Here is an 18621-nt window from a genome sequence, read left to right as displayed (position 1 = left end):
ACTGTCAGATCTATGTGCTTGGCTCCTCCAAAGCCTAACACCCCTCTGAAGGCACAAGGATGGGCCCCAGCTCTGGCATCTGCCCTTGAAGAAAGGTGGTAAAACATCAGAGCACACGAGTGAAGATTCAGAGTCCTGCAGTGCAATGAGAGGCTGAAAGCGTTGTGTGCAGCCAGGGAAAGGTTATGGGATGGATGAGCCACGATCGGAGGTGTTTGCAAGGGGCAATATTTCTCAGTGCAGAAGGATCTTTCTCATCCAACAGCAGAGCAAGACCCAAATAGACATACACAGATTGCAGTGAAGACTAAGGAGCATTTAAAGGGTGATAGAACCCAGCCAGGGGCAAGGGAGCAATACCTGCTCGCTATGAATAAGGATGCAGAGCTCACACAAGCACTCCAGTCCCAGCACATGAACACCATGAGGCTGGATTGGGCCAGAGAGGGAGGGCCCATGTGTTTTAAAGCTTCATGACAGCAACCTCATTGTCCCCTTCCTGGACAGGGTCTACCTGAATGTTCAGTCTCCAGCCTTAGCAAAGCAGCCGCGCCACCAGACAAGGCGGGTCTGGAGGGGAAGGTGGGTTCCTGCCTTCCAAAAAGGCTCAGAAAACACATGAGGAGCAACGTGCTAGTAAATCTTTCCACCCAGCGAGCGATGAGCTCAGCTCCTTGGTGCCGGTTCCTCGGCCAACCCGTCAGCATCACGCATGGGCGACGTGGAACGGATTGTGTCATGTTCAGAGCTCACTGACAGAGACTGGGAAAGGCAGGAGCTGGACGCCCTGATGGTTGGGAGGAGGATCACAGGATGATTCAAGTGGGAAGGGGCTTCTGGAGGTCTCTACTCCAATCTCCTGCTTGAAGCATGGACAGCGATGGGATCAGAGTAGGTTGCTTGGGGCTTTGGTCTTGGAAGGCTCAAGGAGGGAGCCTGCACAACCTGTTCCAGTGCTTGTTTGTCCTCATAATGAAGAAGATCCCCCCCATATCCAGCCAGAACCTTTCTTATTTCAATCCATGCTCATTGCTCTTCCGTGGTGAAGATCCTGGCTGCAGGTACCCAAAGCATCACTACTGTGACTGGCACCCATCACTCCCTGTAGCATAACCTCATAACCTGCTCTGACGAGGGACTCCTCACCGGCAGGACCCGAGGCTTTCGCAGTGCCACCAAGTGGACACAGCCACGCACAGAGGTGCTGTGGCAGCGTGCTGGGATGCAGAGCTCACTATCCAGGGCCGAGAACATGAAGTGCCTGCTCCATTCAGAGAGGCAAACAAACCTCTTCAGCTTCGAGGCAGGCTCTGGTTTCCTCTCCACCTCCTCTTGCTGAGAGCTGGAGGTTTCCTTTCCTAAAGAGCCATCCCAAAAGCAAGGAGCAGAAAATCCTCCCCATGCACATTCCCATTTCCAGCACACCCTGGATTTTCTCCCCCAGCCTTCTCTGCTGCAATTATCCATGATGGATATGAACATTTCCAACAGGAACCATCAAGCCTGAGGTTTCATGAGCAACCCTTCAGCACAGTGTCCCCATTACGTGGGTGCTGCCATCATATGAGCTATGAGCATGGTACTCCATGTCTTTTAAGGCTTCCATTGAACAGTTGCAGCCTCCCCATCCACACGACTGCAATTACTCATCCTTCACACTCAAAGCAATCGGTTGGGAAGCATCCTGGTTTGGTTAAAAAGGATCTCCCCAGCCTCTTAATGACAAGATGTGGCCCACTGTGACTGTGCTGTTACCCAAGGGCTTGTACCAGCAGCTGATAACTCAGGTACAAGTTGGTAAATACAGCTCATCACCTCTAAGACAAAAGGATCTTTAACGTTTTGCTCCTTTTATCTCCTGCAGCTTTCCTGGAAGCCTTCGGTTACCCTGGAGCATCCTCAGCACTTCTAAGCATCTCTAGCTGCTATTCTCACTCAGATCCTTCCCTCTCTCCTCCAAAGCAGCATTTGGCCTCATTGCCATAGGCAAGGAACAAAGACAACCCTAAGCCAGAGCTCGTCACTGATGAAGCTTTAATACCAGAGGAAAGAGTGGGTGAGAGGAGTGAGGCTGCCACATCTACCTCCTGCTCCTTGCTACCAGCTGCTTCTCATCTGCGTTACTTGTTGGCCGTTATCAGGTGCTGTTTCAACAGCATCCCATCACGTGCTGGGCTTAGATCTGTGTCCTCTCCTTTCACTATCCCCTTCCAAACCAGGAGATGAAGTGCTTGAAACACAGCTGTGCTGCCAAGATCAACCATCCAAAGTCACCTCAGATGCCTACAGATCATGAGATTTAGCTTTAAGGGTCCCTATGCTTTTAAAGCACCAGGTTTCGCTGTTTGTACCATCTAGGGCACCCTGAGCATGTGCTCAGTTTCCTCTATAGGCCAGAGGACCAAAACCAATTGGGTTCAGCTGGAAATTCCCAGGTGGGAGCGTTACACCGGCCTCAGCACTTTTGAGGTAGAGCAAAACACAACTTATTCTTCCATCACAGCTCCTCTGCTCCCAGCCGTGGTGTCATGACCTGCACGTTTCTATCTTGATGCTGTTTCCCAACCTATTCACAGAAAGAGGGCAAGGAAACACCAAGGGGATGCAAGAGAAGAGCTGTAGTGGGATGGAGAAAGTGGAAAGATGCTCCCCATATCCTGGCTCCAGTCACTTGGTCCAGGTCAGGGCGCTGCAAGGTGAATATTGATGTAGGGAGGAAAGTCCTTCATGTAATGTAAGCGGATGATGCAGGTATTGCATACGGAGCTAGAGCCTCAGGTGAGCTCATGTCAATGCCGTGGGTCACAAAGCAACAGTGCCCACAGCACAGCCCACGCAGGAGGGTATTGAGGGACACCAGTAAGAACTTTGTGCTTTGAAGGTGCAAACCTGTGAGGGAGCATCCAGCCTGGAAGCTGGAGAGCTCTGGCATCCCCACAGGAGCCAGTGCTGCTTTCTACCATGCTGCACCAACTCAATGCCTTCCTCACCTGAAAGAGGGGAGGTTTCCCCACGCGGCAGGAGGTTGGCACTGAGGAACTGCTGAGGAACCGATAGTGAACATGAGCAAGAGCTGCCTGCCCTGCCAGCCATTCCCTTCGTGGCTGATGAGATCCCCTGTATTAAGCCCTTTGCTACCGCTCATCCATTAAAGCATCTCCCAGCCGCTTGAAACACAAGAGGCTGGTACCAGCGGAAGGGATGGAGATGCTGACCAGGGGCTATCCAGGCAGGAGCAGTCAGCAATAACACACAAAACCAGGTCAGCTGGACTGGAATCCCCAATTCCCTGCGTGCTCCTGGGCAGCGGAGGGTCTGGGTCACAACTTGCCAAGAGCTACACACACAGAACCCGACCGTGCTTCCTGACAAACCCTACCCAGGCTCTTGAGCAGGCTGGCAGCTCCCTCAGCAGCTGTAAACCAGACGCAAACACAAGCTTCAGCAACCAACTGGAGCCTCCTCTTCTCCATAGATTCAGTCCCCTCCATCTCCGCATCTCCTCGTCCTCCCAAGCAGGGAATGCCTAAAACCACCCCACGATCACCGCAACATGCCAAGAGATGTACAGCAAAGAGCAGAGGATAAAGCAAGCCCATTGAAACACAAGAGATGGGTTGAGAGCAGCAGAGGATGAGGGTACCTTTGTCGTCAGTGCTCATCTGCGCGATCAGAGCTGCTGCTGCCCTGTAGCTTCGTGTCTCTCTTTCTCCCCAATGCACGTGAGAGCCCCACGGCAGAGCAGCTCTTTAGTGCGGTCTGCGCCGTGTGTGGCGAGGAGCCCGAGCCCTGCTCTCCAGCCCTCTCCTCGCTGCAGTTTCCATGCTCGGTTTCAGAATGACAGCCTCTGATGCGGCGCTGCCTGGGGCAGCCGCGCGCTGCTCTCGCACAAGTGGGTTTATCGCGCATCCTTTCGGTTTACTCTCACACCCAGCTGGGGGCCAACCGGCTTCAAAACAAAATGAAGCTGCCGCAAGCTCTTGGGACTCCACCAACCCCTTGCAAAGCCTTGGAGGTGTCGCAGAAAACGGCCTGTTTCCATGAACGCTCCCGCTGGCATCACCGGTCACCCGGGGGCTCCCGGGTGATGGAGATGCCAGGAGCAGATGCAGCAAGATGCTCGGGTTTGTGGTGCGGGGAGACCAAAATGGGAGCAGCTTTGGAGCTACTCAGGAAGGGGAAAAATATTCCTTCCTTTAGGAATTTACAACCTACAGCTCAGATTTCCACATGGAAGCAGCATCCACGCTAACAGAGGGATGGTCCTGACTGAGACAGAGACTAGAGAATGGATCCACTTCTGCAAGAAGGGCAAAAAGATGCCCAAGTGTTTGCTGAGGGGTACTGGGGGAGGCACTAATGAAGCAGGAATTGCCCCAACCCTCCACCCAGCATCTCAGAGCACCGATATCACCCTCACTGCGCTTGGCAGCCTGTCCCTCCAGTGCAGTATGTACCGGTTGTTTCTGCAGCCATCCCTCATGGGCTGCAGCTCAGGTTCTGCACTGGTTGAGAGCAGATGGAGCCTGGTCTTCTATAGAAATGAAGCTTTGGACAAGGGTGGCTCTAAGAAGGAGGCCGAGAACAAGAGGGCAAGTTCACAAGTGAGCATCATTCAGTATAGCTGGAGGCGAAGAACCTGGCCTGGTTCTTCTGCTGGGAAGGCCACCGCAGCTCCGCCAATGAGGAAGTCTCTATTCCCCCCTGTGCTGGTGGAAATTAGTTTTCTCCCTGTAATTGCCCTTCTGTTCAGAAGCTGCTAATGTGTGCTCTTAGGCTAAATGACTTTCGGTTTAGGTGAAAGGCAAATGGCAAATCAGGAGAGAGCCCAAGTGCAGTTTGCATGAGGCAGAAGACTTCTCCGTCTCCCCTGCCATGAGATGAATTGACTCCCACTAAGCAATAGCTCTCACCGAGGAAAGACCTCAGGTCTGGAAGTGGTCCCAGGGTCATTAAATCCAGGGCTTGAACTAAAGAACACGGTACGGAATTGTCCCCAGCAGTCCACCATCCACATCCCCACTCCTGGAGCATCCCCACTGTGGTATTTATTGCCATGAACAGCAAAAGCCACCAGCTATGACTCTGGGCATGAAGAAAGCAGGAGGAATTGAGGGCACTCGCAGCAACAGAACCTCTGTTGTTCTGGAGGGGGGATAGCAAGAAGTAGCCAGGTAAAGCTTTGTAAGACCCAAATCCAACATTGCCTCTGGGAAAACTTGGGGGCTGAATCTCATGATAACCTGATGAGCCATACGATGATAATGAGCCATATGATGATAATGATATCATTTTCCTTCACTTTACACCATCAAGTTGTCAGGCATGTGAGAGACAGGTAAAAGGGCAGATGCTCCCCAACAGAGGAAGGTTTTAAGAAATACAGGGTCAAATTATCTTCTTATGCAACACGCCTGCAATGTATAAAACCTAAAGCTGTAGGCCATAAATCAACCACCAACTGCCTGGGGTTAAAGAGAAACTTCCTCCGGTAGCAACCTATTGCACAAGTGCCTTGTAACGGGAGCTCCTGCCTTCTGATACCTCTGGTAGAAAAGAGGTTGGCTGGACCATAGGGCTCTTGGGCTGAGTCTTCGACCTCTTTTCTGGGCCCTTTTGCTCTCATCCATCTTCTTGCCTTTCCTCAAGCTGGTGAGCACTGAGGAGGTGTGAAGCCAGCAGCTCCCTGCCTCAGGTTGGGGCTACCACAATGAGCAGCTCGGCTCAAGCTGAGGTTTGTCTCAACACCGTCATGGCCCCGTGCTCTGAGGACCAGGGACTTCAGCACCTTCCCCTTCCTGAGCTCCAGCTCAGATCCTGGAATATTCCCTAAGGAATGACTGAACCCTGTTGAGTCCTCTTCACGAGCAATCGGCTCCTAACAGCCACTCTGTTGATGCCTCACAGAGGCTGCTCCTGCTTCACTTCCCATCCTCCATGGCCTCCCCAGCCCATCACTGGATAAACTGATGTCCACCAGCTATTTCTGGCTGCAACTTGCTTTATTTCTATCTTAGCCTTTATTTTACTCCCCCCTCTCATGAAATGAAACAGAAACCTCACTCTTGCTCTTGTGAGACCTCACCTGGAGCATTGGGTGCAGCTCTGGTGTCCTCAACGTAAAAAGGACATGGAACTGTTGGAACAAGCCCAGAGGAGGCCACGAGGATGAGCAGGGACTGGAGCACCTCCTGTATGGAGCCAGGCTGAGGAAGTTGGGGCTGTTCAGCCTGGAGCAGAGAAGCTGCGTGGAGACCTCAGAGCAGCTTCCAGTGGCTGAAGGGGCCTATAGGGATGCTGGGGAGGGACTCTTCATCAGGGACTGCAGTGACAGGACAAGGGGTAACGGGTTCAAACTGAAACAGGGGAAGTTTAGATTGGATCTAAGGAGGAAATTCTTTCCTGTGAGGGTGGTGAGGCACTGGAATGGGTTGCCCAGGGAGGCTGTGAGTGCTCCATCCCTGGCAGTGTTCAAGGCCAGGTTGGATGAAGCCTTGGGTGGGATGGTTTAGTGTGAGATGTCCCTGCCCATGGCAGGGGTTGGAACTGGATGAGCTTCAGGTCCTTTCCAACCCGAACTATTCTATGATTCTAAACAAAGAGGAAACACTGCAAGGGGCAGCCACCACCCTTTGTAGCTCCATATTGGCTGTGTAACACCCCAGAGCAGCTCCCAGTGTCTGAAAGGGGCTACAAGGATGCTGGAGAGGGACCTGCATCAGGGTCTGTAGTGATAGGACAAGGGGTGATGGGTTCAGGCTGGAACAGGGGCAGTTCAGGTTGGAGATAAGGAAGTTCCTCCCTGTGAGGGTGCTGGGATGCTGGGATGGGTTGAATGGAGAAGGTTTGGATGCTCCATGCCATCAAGGCCAGGTTGGACACAGGGGCTTGGAGCACCCTGCTCCCGTGGAAGGGGTCCCTGCCCATGGCAGGGAGTTGGAACTCGATGAGCTTTAAGCTCCCTTCCAACCCATCCCATCCCATGAGTCAATGATATTACACCAGAACCCGGTGCTCCAGGTGCCCCCCTGCCTGCCGCTCCCCAGTGCCATGGGATACGTGACGGCGCGGTGCCGGTGTTGCCGCGCTCTTTGTGGTGCTGGGGCTATATTTAGCCGGTGACGCCCGGGGTATTTCGCTTCAGGACGTCCGGGCTGAGCTTCTTTCTGGGAATCCCATGCTCTCTAATTGTAAACAGCCCCATTCAGTCGCTCGCGAGCGCGAGAGGCCCCGACTTGTCAGGTGTGAGTCAAACAGGAAGCCGCTGCCGCTCACCCGTGGTGGTAGCCAGGGAGAAGCGCCCTTAGGACCTGGCCCCACGGCTCAAGCCCATGTTCCTGGCCAGCGTGAAGCTGCGATGGTCGGGATGCTGCCTGTCTCCTCCTCCACATCCGGGTTTCTTTGGGTGCTGCTTGGGCCACCCCCTCTGAAAAGCGAGGGTTTGGGTAATTCTGAGGCCCCAGAGCAACCTTTTCAAAAGAGGATGTTGTAAAGTATCTAAATGCGGCAGGGACACGAGTCATCCCGAGCATCCACACGGACTCCGTGGCACATAGGAAAAGGATCCCTGGCATGGAGCAGCGGCATAGGTGAAGCAGGGGATGCGCACGGTTGTGCCCGTCTCTTATCTGACTCATTTCAGTGTCGCAGGGGAAACCCTGGCCCTGATAAACAGCTCCCTGCTCCCTGCCTCCGCGTTCACTAACTGAAATCTGGAGTCTATTTTCAACCCCAAAACACCCCGTGGCGGAGGGGGGAGCCTGCAGTGGGTCAGCACCATGCCCCTGTTCTGCCTCCTGCTCTTCTTTACTGGGGTAATGGGACTGTGGCATTGGCAAATCATCGAGCAAAGTGAGACCAAAACAAGGCAAGCAGGCACTTTCCATGCTCAGCACCAGCACCGTGGCCCTGGATGGGGTCTGCAAAGCCAAAAGGCTCCAATGTGTTGTTTTCCAGCACATCCCCTGAAGGAATGAGCTGTTGAACCTGCTCAGAGCCGCATGGAATGGGTTGGGTTGGAAGGGACCTTACAGCTCATCCAGTTCCAACACCCTGCCATGGGCAGGGACATCTCACACTAGGGTTGCTCTCCCGTTATAGCTCATGCAGCCGCAGATGCTCAGCCCCTATCTGGAAACAGCAAGAGGAGCAGCATTTGCCTTTCCCAGCCAACCTGAGAGCAGGGAGGGCAGGGGGAAGACAAACCACGTCACAGCCTGGGCTTTGCACCTCAAGTGATGCCCAGGATGCAGCACCCGAAGTGATGCTCAGGTGAGGATGCGGGGCTGGCCCTGCCGTGGAATTGGAAGGGAAGCTGAAGCCGGGGCTGGAAAAGGTGTTCCCTGGAGCTCTTTATGCTCCTGCAGACCGAGGGAGCGGATCCAGCCTGGCTCTGTGGGCAGAGCAGGACACCTCGTGCTTTCCCTGGCCTGGCTTTGGAGAATCCAGGGGTAAAGCTTCCAGCCCTCCCTTAGGGAAACACCTCCGCTCCCAAACACTGTGGGAGAGATGAGAGAGTCTGGTTGTAATTCCTGCCCAAACAAAGGCAGCCTTTAACAGCGGCGTCCCATCCCTGCCATAGGACAACACCTGATGTTTCCCTTCCCAAGCCCCCACGGCATCTGCCAGGGCTTTGGAAATCATCAGTTCTGGGGCAGGGTTTTACGGCTTTAGGGAAGTTTTTGTAGCCAAGGCTCCCAAATGCCTTTACTTTTGTCCCTGCACATCACAGCCCCCCCCCCCCCATCACAGCACCCTCACAGGGAAGAGCTTCTGCCTAAGAGCTCATCTCAGCCTCCCCTCGGGCAGGTTCAAGCCATTCCCCTTGGCCTGTCCCTGCATCCCTTGTCCAAAGCCCCTCTTTGGGTTTCCTGGAGCCCCTTTAGGCACAGGAGCTGCTCTCAGGTCTCCCCTCTGCTCTCTGCCTCTGCTCAGAGCTCCACGCAGGCTTTCTGCCTCCTCCCAAGGCAGAGCTGCTTCGCGTTGCCTCTCCTCTGGCTCATTTCAAACCCGAGCAGAAAGCCCCGAAACAACTCAGGAGACATAAATCAGAGCCTCGAAACCCCAAGAAATAGGTCCCCGTTTGCCCATCAGAGGCTGCAGCAGGGAGTCGCGCACCAGGCAGCCCGTGACGAGGGTGGGTTGTGCTCCTGCCCCCGGCGCTGCGGTTCCTGCTTGGGCTCTTTCTGCTCCACTGCAGAGATGTGCTATAAACCCTTCATTTCCTGACACACATGGGATGAGGCCAAGGGGTCGTGTTTTGGACAACCTGGCTTTTCCATGGCAACCGGCAATGATGTCACCGACGGGCAATGATCAGGAGGGGCCTGGGGGATGGAGAGCTCTCCAGGAACAAGGCGGGAGGGGAGGCTGGGATGGTTGGGATGCGCTTGCAGGGGCTGTAGGAGAGCAGCCCAGGCCACGTTTTCCTTGGATAGACCCAAGCACAAGCCATGGCTGAACTGCTGCGGGATGGAGCCTGGCGCGCTGCGGCTATAGAGACCATCCTGCCCTCTCCTTCCTCCAGCTCCCATCCCTCTGTGCATCCCTCGGCCTCTCGTCCCTGTGTGGCACAACAGCCCCAAGCAGCCGCTCCTGTGCAACCTCCGAGCATCCTCACCCCCGTGCACAGGCATTTGCAGCGTTAATCCCTCCCATCCTTCGCCTCGGGGGCTGAGCTGCTCTGCTCCCCCTTCCCCTGCCATCGCTCTCCCTGCTTTGTTCCTTGCAGCCGGCTCTTCTTCCCATCGCAGATTCCCTCCTGGCAGGGGAGCCCCTTTACGACACCAACAGAATGAAACCCTCGGGCAGTTGGAAAGCTCTCCTGCAGCCGTGTCCGTCTGCCTGTCCCGGCTTCCCAGGGCTGCAGCCATCTGATACTGCAGTGCTGGGTGTGCACAGCGGTGAAGCCCTATCGGGGTTAGCTCCTAGCTGCTACCACGATAAACACGGCGAGTAAAAACATCCCCATGTGCATGCAGCTGCCAAGGAACCACTCTGCTGCCTGCCTGTCCCTGCCCACGGCAGGGGGTTGGAGCTGGATGATCTTAAGGTCCTTTCCAAGCCAAACCATTCCGTGATAGAAATGCCTAAGTGTGTCTTTTCCACCCCAGAAACACCTATGTAGGTGTGAAGCATCTCCTCAAACCCCATCCCTGCAGCTTCGTAGGACCGACCTGGACACATGGTTATAATTATGGAGATACAGCTCCCAGTATCTGAAATGGGACTACAAGGATGCCACTACTACTGTAGGATGATACTACAAAGGGGACCGTGGCTGCCCCATCCCTGGCAGTGTTCAAGACCAGGCTGGACAGAGCCTTGGGCAACATGGTCTAGCGTGGAGCATCCCTACCCATGGCATTGGGTTGGAATTGCATGATCTTAAGGCCCTTTCCAACCCAAACCATTCCATGATGATATGATTCCAGCCTCAATGGAACCGTTCCCAGCAATGAGCATCACTCAGCACGCTCAGCTCGCTGCGTGTTGATTCAGGGCTGTCCCTACGCATCCTTCCTACGGAGCCCCAGCACCACCAGGGCCGCTTACGGAGGGGAGGGGAAGAAAAAAGGAGGAAAATCAAGAGAAAACAAAACCCCTCCGAAAAGACCTTCCAAAAGTGGTGCCTGAAAAGTGAGCACTCAGCAGAGCGAGGTTTCCTGCGCAGTGAGAGTTGGCCAGCGAGCGAACAGGAAATCACTGCTTCCTGCCTGCAGAGGAAGCGCCTATCTAATGCCTGTGATCAAAAACAAACAGCACTTCAATTAAACAAACAAAGGACCTCAAACTTCAACAGCTTCGCAGCCTGGGTCAGCTCCAGCGGCAGGGAAACGCGGCCAAAAATAAGAAGCTTGTAACCTTGAAAAGGGCCCTCGTCCTCGTCTCCTCGCGGAGACGCTGCTCACGCCGCGTGTGCGGAAAGCAGAAGGGATTGGGCAACCTCTTGGCTGGGTGCTGCCATGCCAGGGCCCGGCCACCCTCACTGCAAGAGAGACATTGAGGGGCTGGAGTGCGGGCAGAGAAGGGCGATGGGGCTGGCGCAGGGCCTGGAGCCCAAGGGTGATGGGGAAGGGCTGAGGGAGCTGGGGGGTTCAGATGGAGAAGAGAAGGCTCAGGGGGGACCTTATCCCTCACTGACAGGAGGATGGAGCCAGGCTCTGCTCCCAAGGAACAAGGGATGGGACAAGAGGAACCGGCCTCAAGCTGCACCAGGGCAGGTTTAGATGGAGCTGAGGACCAATTCCTGCCCCAGAGGGTGCTCAGCATTGGAACAGGCTGCCCAGGGCAGGGCTGCAGGCACCGGCCCTGCAAGTGCTCACGCACCCTCAGTGCCATGGGTTAGTGGTGGCCTTGGCAGTGCTGGGGAACGGTTGAACCTGATCTTGAAGGTCTTTTCCAACCTGGTTGATTCTATTCTATGACTCGAGGTGGAAGAGGTGGCCTCCAGCCCCTGGGTTTGGTGAAGGACCACTGCTCACAGCCAGAGCCGCGGCTGAGCTCAGCCCCACGCATCCCCAACGCTGCAGGAATCCCAACTTCATTAAATCCCTCCTGCTCCAGCCCTATGGCTCTGAAGAAGAGGTTGAGAAGCATTTGCACAAGGACAACAGCAAGAGCTCGGTGCCTTCCAACCCTCCACAAGAGATGGGAACCCACCTCCCATGTGGGGCTGTTTAAGCCACTGAACGGGCAGATAGCTCCTTCCTCCTGCCCAAGGCCCATCGCAGATACCTGTGACTTCACACCTGGCTTCAAGCCAGGCCCCTGTGTCTGGTCTCTCCTTTGCTTGTCTCAGTTTTGGTTGGAGATTCAGTTTCATGTACAGGGATGTCTCCTTTCTGATCTGCTACAGAGATTATCGCTTTTTTTTGGTTCTAATGCACATTCACTTGTCTTAAATATAATGAACTCAGGAAACGGGAAGAGGGGTCTTTTCTTACTACATCTGAGCAGGAGCTGTAGTCCCTGGACTATAAATCATGCGTAGGACTGCACAGCAATACGATCTCAAGCCTGTTTCAGGGTTTCACCTCCAGTAAAGGGGCCAGAGGATGCTGAGGGCTGTGAAACGCGCAGGAATCTCGCAGTGGTTTTCCAAGGAGCCGAAGCCCTTTTTTGTCTGGATAAATCACAGCAAAGAGATTGATCTGAAAGGTCAGCAGGACCCAACAGCCACGTCCTCCCTATCCCATGTACTGGCAGTGCTCGGATCTGCCTCTGTGCCAGGAGAAGCAGACTCTGCTGCAGCGTTCATCACATGAGTGACGGGGTCTGGGTCTCACCCAAGAAGTGACCGAAACCAACCCTGTGCTGCTCACCAGATTTCAAACACAGACACAAAGAGATGGAGGAAATGGGTTTGCTCCAAAGTTGAAGCCTCGGGATGCATCCAACATGAAATCCATCCCTTAGGAGAGCCTGAATTCCCTTCGAAGCCGTGCTCGATCCCCAAAACCCAGGATGAGCCCTCTCCTCTGCCTGCCTTCAGGTCCTGCAGCCGTGTCCAGCCAGCCCAGGGTCCTGCAGGCTGAGCCCCGACGCTGCACATTGCTCATTCCGCACATGTCCGGTGCTCTGGGCATTCCCAAAGCCAGGCTGCCTGGAAAAACTCCTCTCCCAGCATGAGAGCGAGCACAGAAATAAAGGAACAAAGAGGCTGGAGCTGTGCTGGGGCTTGGGGTTTGAAAGGGAGCAAATGCTTTTCTTCATCCCGCCGAGCGCCCTGGTAAGGAATGGTTCAAGGATAAAGGATGGGGAGCAGTTATCAGGGAGGAGAAGGCTGGGGTGAGAGAAAGAGAGGCTAAGGCAGGCTGAAGCCCAGTGTTACCGGCCTGTTGGCCCGCTGGGGGCAAGCAGAAGCCACAGACTGGCAACCCAGGGTTGCAGCAGCACTAGAGAGGACCTTGCGCCCATCTCCATCTCCTCCTATCCCATCCCCATTCCGGGGGTGCAAGCTGCAGCACCTCAAGTCCTGACCCACTGGTATGGTTTGGGTTGGAAGGCACCTTGAGCTCATCCAGTTCCAACCCCTGCCATGGACATCACCTTCCATTAGAACTCGGGGTGGGTTTCACAGCCCCACACAAAGCAGAGCACAGTGATGTTGTTCTTCAGTGCATTTAAAAGGTGCCAAAGCAACAGCAAAGCTAGATCCAGCTACAGGCTGAAGAAATAACTATTCCAGAGCCACTGATGGCCCCACAATGGGCTTGGACAGCAGGTTTCTAGGCTGGAGGGATGTGTGTGGCCATAAGGGTCTTCCTGTGTGGCCACCACACAAAACCTCATTATTTAGCAGTTTGATGGTGATATTAGAACCATCAGGTACAGGCTGAACGCCTGCAGCTCAGGCAAGATGGGAATTGCCTCATCTGCCTGGTTTTGGGGGGAAGAAAACCTGTTTCCTGCCATTATAGCTGCTCCCTGGCTTTATTTGCTTTGAAAGTAAACTTCCTGATGGATTAACCAAGCCCAATTAATACATATTTAATGCGCATCATCCTCCTGATGCCAACACAATGTATGGCTGTGGCTGAGCAGGAGAGATGCCAAGAGGAGAGTGTCACTGCGACAAGCTCACAGCTGGGTACCCAGCATCTCCTATTCCTGTGTACCATGAGTGTGGTCAAACACATCATGCCACCTCAATCCCAGTACACCAACTGGTCCAGGTGGCTGCTTCCAAGCTCTTTGTCCCAGTTTCCCTTCCATGTGTGACAGCCCCAAGGAGCAACCCCAAGCTCAGCTTCACGATAGAGCCGTAAAGCCAGGATGAGGACTACCAAAGTCTGATAGTCCATCAAGAGCATCAAGTACATCAAGTCCTTGGTGGCACATTGTGTACAGAGCAGCATTGCCATCCCACCTTCCTTTGCCCAGTCTACCCACTTGCCTGCTGGTGTGACACTGGGGCTGTCAGGGGGAATGGCTGATGCTGGGGGTGGCAGCAATCCCTGTGCCTTGCCAGACCGCCCCAGCAAGGAGAATATGCGATGGCCAAGAGCCAGGACATGGTCTGACTACAAGGAAAGGCCTCTCTGGGTGTTTGCCCTCTGAATGCTCTTGTCTGAGTCTCTTTAACAACATCTGGTCCTTCCTAGCGCAGGATTGCAGCCCTGGCCTGGCAGGTGAGAGGGCTGCTGATGCTGTTCCATCCCTTGCTGGAAAATACATGCAACATCCCTGGAAAGTTGATTGCTAATATGGAACTGCTGGCCCATTTCCTCATTGTGCAAGTGCCAAGAGCCCGGAGGAGCTCCTCGAGGCTGCTATGGAGGGGACTATGGGCACAGAGGCGGGGAAGACTTGCAGGGATGGATGCGGCAATAAAGTTCTCCTCTCCTCCTGAAAAATCAAGAGGACACAATTACGCTTCTGGAAAGCTCCATTAATTTGAAGGTTCCATCTACATTTCTATTAACACGTGTCAGCTCCTGCTGGAAAAATGCCTGTCCCAAGCAGTAGCACAACAGCTTTGGAGGCTTCCTCCTGCCGCAGACCTGAGGTCTGTTCAGTATCAAGGGATGCTCACTTCACCTCCCTCATTCTTCTACTTTAAAGCCCAATTTTACCCAACTCCTTCAACTCAGCCAGTGGGACGGAAAGTGACTGTGACAGCTTCCCTTGTGTCGATAGGCTCTGATCCTCCTGGAGTAATCCCACTCACGGCCATCCCCAAAGACAACTCCGAGTCTGTCTTCAGAGATACCAGAATGCTGCCCAAAGCTGCTGGATGTAACAGATGTCCCTGGCTAAGAGCAAATGGCACAAACACAGCTGCGCTGGGATGGAAGGAAAACACCATCTAGACCAGAAATGTGGCTTTAGAGAGGAAAAACTCAAAGATATATCTATCTACCCCACTCCGCCTTGCCACAGAACAGACCACACAGGCTCACACACAGGATGACTTTGGCACGAGCCACAAGCTCGGCCGGTCTCCGAGAAAACTTCCAGCCATGTTTTGAATGGTTTGGAATTATGGAATGGTTTGGGTTGGAAAGGACCTTAAAGATCATCCAGATCCAAGCCCTGCCATGGGCTGGGACACACTAGAACAGGTTGCTCCAAGCCCCTGTGTCCAGCCTGGCCTTGAACACTGCCAGGGATGGGGCAGCCACAGCTTCCATGGGCACCCTCACAGGGAAGAGCTTCTTTATATCCAACCTAAGTTGTGAATGTGCCAGATTCTGTGGTTCTCTTGAGCACGCAGCCTTTCCCATCTGCTGAAGCACATCTCCTGCCACCGTCCTACCACTGCTCCTGTAGTACTGCAGGTTCCTACACCACCACCATGCATCCATCCCCTGTACCACACCACCACTGGTTTTCCCCCAGTTCCCCTAACTAACATGAAGGTAGGGAATGCACTGTAAGTTATTCAGCAGCTACAGGATCTGGTACAAGTGAAAGAGGGGACTATTTGGCCTCCGACACCTCCAGAGCCACGGTCCCTGCTCCTTTGCTCCCTTTGTCACCTGGGCACTGCAAGCAAAGCAAGTTTGGTGGTGGCAAAGAGCGGGGTGGTTACTGCAGTGAGACCATCGCAGATTCCCCACACAGGGAATGCAAACACCTTCAAAGGAAGATTTCATAAGAGAAGCACATTTCAGCCGCTGGCAAAGGCCTGCAGCGGGGAAGTGCCAGAGCACAGAGCTGGTTTGGTGCGCATCGAATGGAGCAAGCGTCCTGGGAAGCTGCTCCGGAGGAGGAGCTGGCAGGTTTGCAATGTGCTTCATTTTCGTGGCGTGCAATCCCTTGGGAAGGTCTTAAAGATTCCTTTGGGATCGGCCTGCTTGTCCATCACAGCCTCCCATGGGAATCAGTTACAGTTTCCTGGGAGGGTGAGACTGGAAACCCGCATTGGAAAGTGCACGTTAGGCAGCAGCTTCATCACTCATCCCCAATTCCCTTAGTTACCAGACACCACACCGCTGCCCAGACCTCCTGTACTTTGCCTCCTGCTTTTTTGTGCATGAAACAATCTAAATAGATCCCTTGGGCAAAACCAGACCCCAGATAACACCTTACAACAACGCACACTGCATCTCTGCCCGCTTCCTGCCGTCCCCAGCACGGACACAGCGGCTGCAAAGCACCGATGCCCTGGCTCCGAGCAGAAATTCCCAGTGCTCCAGCACATCTCTCCCTTCTCCATTTAAACTCAGACTGGAAAATTCCTGTGGAAGGCAAGAGAGCAGAAACACCACGGGAAGGTCCCCAGCATCCGCACAGCGCAGCGAAGCCAAGCACCGTGAGGGTGTCTCGCACCCGGTGCCATTCCAAGCTCCTCCATTAGTGTCCCCCCGTGGCCTGCAGAGCCCCGGAGCTGCAGGAGGATCCCCCTCCCGCAGCCCAGCTCGGATCACTCCTGATTGCATCATATTTGTTTGCCTTTGCCTTTGAGCTCAGGATTCCTCCCACCTTGCGGAGAGCCGGGTTTTGCCCAGTCTCCTAAGGAAGGGAGCCAGCGGGTGACCCAAATCCGGGGGGCAAAACCTTCTCCGACGGGGACAGCATCGGATGGGGAGAGTTTTAACGCTTACAGCATCCGTCCTTGTGCGACACAAAACCTCCGCAGGCTGAGAGCAGCGGGAGGACGCGGCCGGACGCGAGCACCCGCCCGGAGCGGCCCCGTTTGCGGATGCGGTGATCACGGTTACTAACAGGCTACTCACCCTGGCTTTGTCCTTGCATCCAGAGGAATTAAAGCCCTTGGAGAGGAGGTCTCATTGTTCAAGAGGTGCTTAAAGGGAGGCAGCTGTTTTCTTTATATCTCAAGATTCACTAAAGATCAGGAAGAGAGAGAGAGAAAGCGAGGGGACGGCGAAAGGGGAGGGACTGAGAGACGGGCCCAGAGGCCGTATAGAATGACAATGGAAGGAAATGCTTTATCAAACCTAGAAAGCCAACCCTGCCCTGGGAACACAGAGGGAGAAAGGGGAAAGAAAAAAAACCACTTGCAGAAGGAAAGCGAATTGAGCTGCCCCGGGTTCCTCCCTTGGCAGAGCCCTCCTCCTCCTCCAGCCCCTTTCCCCAGCACAGGGAAAGCCGTCGGGCTCCAAGGCTTCTTTTGCATGGAATAGAGAGGGGAAAGCTGCAGTTCTTGTAAAAAGACGAATAAATTCAAGGATCCAACAAGCAAACCCCTGCCCGGGAATGGGAATGGGAATGCGATGCTCTTCCCCCTCCCCCGGCTCCAGCCTTCCAAGTTTCTATGAGTCAAACGTTTGCAATGTGTTACCGAAATGTTACCAAGCTGGAATGCGGCATCCAGAGGGGTTAGCTCATAAAACTTGTGTTTGTTGGCTGGGGGAAAGTGTCACCGGCAGAGAATTCGCTGCTGCTTCTTCTCCCTTTTGTTTATCCCAACTCGTCGTTCCCCAGCCGGGGTTAACGGTTGTGCAATGCTGACACCCTGTGCGGGTGGCATTAACCCAGAGCTCCCTGGCCAAAATGGAAAGGGAAACTGCGCCGTTAAGCCAGAGACCAAGGGGAGCAGTCAGTCTGATAGAGCAGGTGGGGGACAGAGGGCCCGGGGGGAATTCAGTTGTACAGGGACAGAGCGCAGCATCCAATGCGCTGCTCAGACACAGGCTTTGGGATTTAGGGGTCAGGAAAGCAGTTCCAGTCCTTATGTTTGTCCCAGGATAGGAGCTTTCATCCCAACCAACCACTTACCAGGCCCAATGTCCATAGCGTTTTCCAGAAGCATCTGCTCTGGGTTTGCACACCTCGAACTTCTCAATGCTTTCCTCAGTTTCACGGTGTAACAAGGAACATATCTGAAATGGTGCCAAGTCACCACCAAAACCAGTGTCCTTCTCCTCATTGACTGCTCCTAGCTGCAAGTCCTGGCCATTGATGAGTGTTATGCGTTTTATCCCTTTCCAAGCTAGTCAAATCCAGTCTTTCCCTGTGTCACTACACACACAACTGAATGATGGGTTGAGAGGCTGTTGGGTTTTGATGCAGCGAATGGATTAAGTTCCTTCAATAGCCTACTGCAAGTCACACTCTCCCAGTTCCCACTCCCATGTGAGGAGCTCATCTTCTGCCCATCCTTCGATTCACGGATTCATCTAGGGAAAAGCTCAGATTCCAAACAAGAAGTCAGCTGCCACCAGCAAAAAGAGGTCCAGTCTGAGGGTTTCAGTTTGACTTTGTTCAGAAGTGTTAAACCAGCTGCAATGCAAGGGGTTAAACTGCTGTAATGCCAGGTAAAGGGTTCAAAAGCCCTGAACTCATTTAGATATCTGATATATCTAATCATCATGAAGTTTTGACACAAAGCTATTAGGGAGTTATGGCTTCTTTAGCCACTCAAGAGAAGGTCTCCAGGGTGATATTGTCTTGTGTTGGCTCCATTCTCACTGCTCTCCCACCCAGTCCTTGTGGATCTTGGCCACATCTTGCCCTTCACTCCTTTGTTTTCTCCTAGGAGAAGCCACTGGTGTTTGGGCAGGAGGGGCTCCTGCACGCTGAGGGATGCAGATGCAGCATCATCCACTAGACCTGAAGAGGAATTATGGCCACGGCACCATAGGGTTGCAGCTCCGAGCTTTTGAGCATCTTGCTGTTGTGATGGGAGCACAACCCGCACCAGGAAGGGCTCAT

General features: G+C 53.9%; 1 protein-coding gene across 1 annotated transcript in view; it reads right to left on the bottom strand.

Moving 5' to 3' along the window:
* HDAC7 (histone deacetylase 7) overlaps positions 1–17092 on the bottom strand; it is a 78193-nt gene extending 61101 nt beyond the window's left edge. The window contains exon 1 of the mRNA XM_065659512.1: positions 16683–17092. Within this exon, the coding sequence (XP_065515584.1) occupies positions 16683–16701 (19 nt within the window). The 5' untranslated portion in view covers positions 16702–17092. The remainder of the gene's footprint in view (positions 1–16682) is intronic.
* Positions 17093–18621: the final 1529 nt, after the last annotated feature.

Source organism: Lathamus discolor, chromosome 23 (genome assembly GCF_037157495.1).
Source record: "Lathamus discolor isolate bLatDis1 chromosome 23, bLatDis1.hap1, whole genome shotgun sequence".
In the NCBI taxonomy this organism is placed as follows: Eukaryota; Metazoa; Chordata; class Aves; order Psittaciformes; family Psittacidae; genus Lathamus; species Lathamus discolor.
This window is presented reverse-complemented; position numbering and strand designations above follow the sequence as displayed.